This window comes from Equus caballus, chromosome 7 (genome assembly GCF_041296265.1).
Source record: "Equus caballus isolate H_3958 breed thoroughbred chromosome 7, TB-T2T, whole genome shotgun sequence".
Lineage (NCBI taxonomy): Eukaryota > Metazoa > Chordata > Mammalia > Perissodactyla > Equidae > Equus > Equus caballus.
This window is the reverse complement of record NC_091690.1, coordinates 34,089,909-34,095,908: the sequence shown is the minus strand read 5'-3', so window position 1 is coordinate 34,095,908 and position 6,000 is coordinate 34,089,909. Positions and strand designations below refer to the sequence as shown.

General features: G+C 38.0%; 1 protein-coding gene across 7 annotated transcripts in view; it reads right to left on the bottom strand.

Annotated features, from left to right (window-relative positions):
* Positions 1-292: 292 nt before the first annotated feature.
* CCDC15 (coiled-coil domain containing 15) overlaps positions 293-6,000 on the bottom strand; it is a 76,558-nt gene continuing 70,850 nt past the window's right edge. For all 7 annotated transcript variants that reach the window (XM_023645074.2, XM_070272915.1, XM_023645075.2 and 4 more), the window contains 3 exons: positions 3,675-3,851; positions 2,682-2,830; positions 293-1,197 (listed from right to left, as the gene is read on the bottom strand). In XM_023645074.2, coding sequence (XP_023500842.1) covers positions 1,076-1,197; positions 2,682-2,830; positions 3,675-3,851 — 448 coding nt within the window. In that variant the 3' untranslated portion in view covers positions 293-1,075. The remainder of the gene's footprint in view (positions 1,198-2,681; positions 2,831-3,674; positions 3,852-6,000) is intronic.

Sequence of the window (6,000 nt, the reverse complement as noted above, 5' to 3'; positions counted from 1 at the left end):
TAAAAAATATAACTTTTAAAGGCTAAACCAAGAATACAGTTACTTAAGGATATTGACTGAACTGGATAATTAATCTGGTCAATCTTGTCAGACAGGTAATTTTGACTCTTTATTTTCAATGACCTGGCTAGATGTTTAGGTATTTTCTGATACATAACCTAGGTGCGTCTTCAACACTGATCGTTAGAGAAAGTAGGAAAAAGAAACTGTCAGTATCTGTCTTTAATTCACAATATTAAACCTTTTCATATTTTGTGCCAGGAAATAGTGTGAAGAAATAACAAATTCATCCTAACTGTAGCAATTTTTTATTTCATCTGCCCTGTAGGTATGCCATTTATCAGATTTTTGAAAGATAGGAAAATAAGGCAGGGCTTTACTCACTTTGACTTCAGATTCACTTTTTGAAATGTCATTCAGAATTATTTCACATAGAAGATGCTCAAATGACAGAGGGTTTATTTGCCCTTTTTTTTGCAATAAAAACTATAAAATTAAAAAGTCCTGTGTACAATGTCACTGAAAGAGGTAATAAATTTTTTAAAAAGAAGAGAAAAATTCTGAGAAACAAATGTGAATCAAATTCAGATTCTTCTCTCTCATTGTTACACACAACTAGAAAAGCTAAGAGCAATACAGATGGCCACTGATGCTCAGAAACTCATTTCATCATCTTTTCTACTTCATCCACACATTTTCAATTTTATCAAGACTCAAAGATACAGTTTTAGAAAGACAATAAATGAGACAATCTCAAAGATTTTGCATGATCTCTTCTGATCAGAGCAGAGCAAAGTAAGAGAAACCTTACTGGTCTCACTGATCACTTTTAAAACAACGGGTTCCAGTATGGTTCACAGCAAAGAAACAAGTTTGGAAGTCAACCATCAATCTTGGTCTCAAGGCAGAGACTGAAACCATTGTTACACTCTAAATTACAGAGACAGGTGTTATGTGGGACAGTCTTTCTTTCCGGATTACACATGTCATACACTTTAACAGCTTTTCTTAAATAATCTCTCAGGATTGATTTTAAGTGAAGGTTGAAATACTACCAGTTGACTTCAGATTCTTTTTACAGATTTTTCAAAGTCCGTCTGTGTGCAGAAGCAAAATTATGAATGGCGACTCGAAGAGCTGAGTTCCCCTCAGGGATATCACAGGAATTGATGACTGAATGTAGTGCCCGGGTATACGCTGCAAATAAAGGTTTGCACAGTGATGAATGAAGGCAGATTCTAAACAACTCCCCCAACCTCTCTCCTATTAGTACTGCTTCTCTACCCGGTTTCATAGGTATTAACTATACAGTAAATAAATATTTATTGAGTACTTACTACATACCAAGCACTCCATGAGGACAGAAAAGATAATGGAGAGGATGGACCCAAAAATAACTTAATTGCAGTGTAATACTTCCAAACCAGAAGCACATACAAAATGTCATCACAGAATGAACTTCGGAATGAATGAAAAACTATCTAGGAGAGGATGGAAAAGATTTTCAGAAGTGGTAACATTTAAGATGACCTTGAAAGATTAATAAGAGCAAAGGAGGGGCCAGCCCCATGGCCAAGTGGTTAAAATTCTGCGAGCTCTGCTTCAGTAGTCCGGGTTTGTGGGTTTGGATCCCAGGAGCAGACCTGCTCCACTCATCAGCCATGCTGTGGATGCATCCCACATATAAAGTAGAGGAAAATTGGGACAGATGTTAGCTCAGGGCTAATCTTCCTGAAGAAAAAAAAAAAAGGAGGAAGATTGGCAATGGATGTTAGCTCAGGGCGAATCTTCCCCACACACACAAAAAATAAGAGTAAAGGAAAGAAGGCATTCTAGGCAGAGAAATGAATGTGTCATATGCAAAAGGTACTAAAAATTTTGACAAACTGAAAATAGCAGGTTTGATAGGCTGGAGTGTCACCTGGGGCCAGAGAGAAAATATGCCAAATATGCCGTGCATTTTATACTGTATTGGCAAACCCTAAGGGTTTTAAAGTAGGGGAATGGCATGATCAGATTTGTCTTCAAAATATAACTCATAGGACTGATAAGAAACTCATATCACACAGATGGGGCACTAGGAATACAAATACTGGCAGTATTCTCAGTGTGTGCATGAAGCCTACATAATCTCTACACTATGTAAATCAATATATTTAAGGAAGGACAGGAAACAGAAACACTAGTGACAATGGGAAGGACTCTTATTTTCTCTAGGTGGGATTCCTGATAGAGTTTAGATTGGTCCTCATTCTCTTCAGTGTCCCTGGCAGAACTGGAGTCTAATGTGGATATATATGGTAATAAGTCTGCGTCAGCTAACACTGACATATTTGGCTAACAAGGAATTCACCTGGACAGAGGGCTAACTTAGATGACCATAAAAGGCAAGCTCTAATATTCCTCATTTACAGGAAGACCTGGAACCCAAGGCTCCCTACAGTAGAGTAAGTGGGAAATATTTCCCCAGCATAAAAGGAGACAAGGTAACAGATCTCACAGAGAAATACAACTCACTATAATTATTTTTACTGCCTCAGAGTTATTTTGCAAAGGAGTTATAAGAGTCTCTGATATACAGTAAGCACTCAATAAATGCTAAATTACTACAATCACTACTTTGATTTATTTATTTATTTTCTATGGCCACCAGGCCCCAACCATTCTTTTAAGAAACTTACCTCTGTGGTTTTTATAGAAAATACAATTGTTGGCACAGGTATCAGGATGAGCATCCCAAAAATCAGGACCACAGCAGCATAGTGGAGGTAAAGTAACATTATACAGCTGCATTTTCTCTTGGATCTGGGCTCTTAAAGCTTCTACATATCTAGAAAAATACAGTATGATCAGGCTAAGTGAACCACTCGAAAGAGAATGAGGGGCTGGCCCCATGGCATAGTGGTTAAGTTCAGCGTGCTCTGCTTTGGCAGCCTGGGTTTGCAGGTTCGGATTCTGGGCATGGACCTACAACACTCGTCAGCTATGCTGTGGTGGCGACCCACATATAAAGTGAAGGCAGACTGGCACAGATGTTAGCTCAGGGCTAATCCTCCTCAAGCAAAAAAAGAAGAAGATTGGGGGGGCCAGCCCAGTGGCATAGTGGTTAAGTTCACATGCTCCACTTTGGCGGCCCAGGGTTCGAAAGTTAAAATCCCAGGCGTGGACTGAGGCATCACTTGTCAAACCATGCTGTAGGGTATCTCACATGCAAAATACAGGAGGATGGGCACAGATGTTAGCTCAGAGCCAGTCTTCCTCAGCAAAAAGAGGAGGACTGGTAACATATATTAGCTCAGGGCCAATCTTCCTCATAAAAAAAAAGAGGAAGATTGGCAACAGATTTTAGCTCAGGGCTGATTTTCCTCAGCAAAAAAAAAAAAAAAAAAAAGAAAGAGAATGAGCATGAGTCCTTGTTTGACTACCAGCTTTAACTATTAAACCTGTTTCATATCTCTGTGCCTCAACTCTTCCTCTTTGTACTGGGAAACAGCACTGGGAAAAATATAGTGCTATCCCAGAGAGGTATTAGGCAATCAAGAAATTTGGTGAAGTTCTGTATCCCCAAAAGTATGAGAAGACAGAGTCAACTCTTTTTTAAAGAAAATGAGAACAGTGAATTCTTTACAAGTCTCCTCTAGAGCCAGAATTTCATGCAGAACTTTTCAAAGTACCTCTGGTATTCCTTTTCTCTCTGTTGCTGTTTTTCTCTGGCTCCTGTTATTTCCTCAAGTTGTAGCTGGGCTAATATCTCACTCATCTTCTCCCCTGAATCTGGCTCTTTATGAAAACTCATTCTTAGTATCCTCTGCTCTTCAGCATAACGTTGCTGCTCTTTCTTTTTCTTAATTCTGAGAATAAAATCAAAACAGAGTTAGGAATTTCATAAAATCATTATTTAGAATTAGCTTCTAGATCCAAATAACTCAAGAAATTCCCAGACACAAGGAGTCAGGAAATCAGTTTAACACCCCTAAAATAGCCTCAAAAATTCCGGCTGGCTTATTTGAGTTCATCCTACAGCTCATGCATATACATAGCCTCTCAAATGGAAATCATCAATGGTTACTATTAAAAGAGTTTTTCTGTAAGAATCCAATTACAAGAGCTTTCTCAGGTGAAAACTACAAGTAGACAGGACTTCTGCTTTTGGCTAAAATGGAGTAACAGGGACTGGATTTGCTGCCCACCCCCGTACCTTAAACAGCCAAATGAATAAATAAAAACAAATCAACCAACAACCAGACAAAATACAAAAAAAAACAAAAAAGGGCTTTCAAGACATTGGACATCAGGCAACAAAAGACAGTGATCCTTGACACAGAGAAAACGAATGAAGTGAGCCCTATAACTGCCCAAGATCACTGCCTTGAAAGTTTCTAGGCAGTGACACAGCCGAGGAGCGTTGAGATGGAGCCTGGTGGATTCCCTGAGTTAAGGAGATGAAGCTGAAAGTCCAGGGACACAGAGGCAACTAGAGTTCATAAGACAGAATATCGGAAACGAGAGAGCTGCTCAGAGAGAGAACCCCAGAGATCTACAGAGGGTCTCCTTCTAACACACAGCAGAGTACTGTGTATCTACATGAGGAAATGACCTGAGGATAGGGATAGAACCATCCAAAAGGGTAACAGGGGACAGTGCTCTATGTTGACATAGAGCAGGGAATAGTGCTTGTTCCCACCAGACTTGAAAAACTCAAAATGCACAGAGCATTGGGTAGTTTTCAGGAAGATCTTACCTCAGTTCTGGGGAATAATAATTAGCCCTAGACTGAGCACTGCTCCAGACACACGTAACAAAATATAAAAGCAAAGGCTCAAAGTAACTTAACTGCATCCCAAAACAAAGCTCAGGAAAATTTATAAGAATACAAAGATACCCAGCAATCAACAAGGTAAAATTCACAATATTGGACATCTAATCAAAGATTACCAGGCATGCAAAGAGGCAGGAAAACACAACTCATAATGAAGAGAATAATCTATCAATCAAAACCAACCAAGAACTGACAGTTAGTAGAATTAGCACATAATGGCATTAAAACAGTTATTACAACTATATTCTATACGTTCAAAAAGTTAAGATGTAAAAAAGACTGAAATCAAACTTCTTGAGATTAAAAACTACAATTTTTGAGAAGAAAAATACACTGGAGAAGAGGCCTATATCTATTAAAGAAATGGAATTGATAATTAATAAACTTCCAAAACTGATGGCACCAGGCCCAGATGGGTTCACTGGTGAATTCTACCAAACAATTAAGGAAGAAATTACACCAATTCTTTACAATCTCTTTCGGAGACTAGAAGGAGAAGGAATACTTTTTAACTCATTCTATGAGGCCAACACTACCCTAATACCAAAATCAGACAAAGATAATACAAGAAAAGAAAACTACAGACCAATATTTCTCATGAACATAGAGGCAAAAAAACCCCAAAAATATTAGCAAATTAAATCCAACAAGGTATAAAAACAATTAAATACCACAACCAACTGAGATTTATCCCAGGAATGCAAGGCTGGTTCAACATGGAAAAAACCAATTAATATAATCTATTACATCAACAGGATAAATAACAAAAATCACACGATCCTATAAATAGATGCAGAAAAAGCATCTGACAGAATCCAACACCATTTATGATAAAAACTCTCAGTAAACTAGGAATAGAGAGGAACTGCCTAAACTTGATATAGAATATCTACAAAAAACCTATAGCTGACATCATACTCAAAGGTGAGAAACTAGACACTGTCCCACTAAGATCAGGAACAAGGCAAGGATGTCCTCTCTCATTACTCCTTTTCAACATGGTACTGGAAGTCCTAGCTAATGCAGTAAGACAAGAAAAGGAAATAAAAGGTCATAGAGATCGGAAAGGAAAAAATAAAACTTTGTTCACAGATGACATGATCATCTATGTTCTTCCCAACCTAATCTATAGATTCAATGCAATCCCAATATATTGAAAAACTGATTCTTTTTTTTTCTTT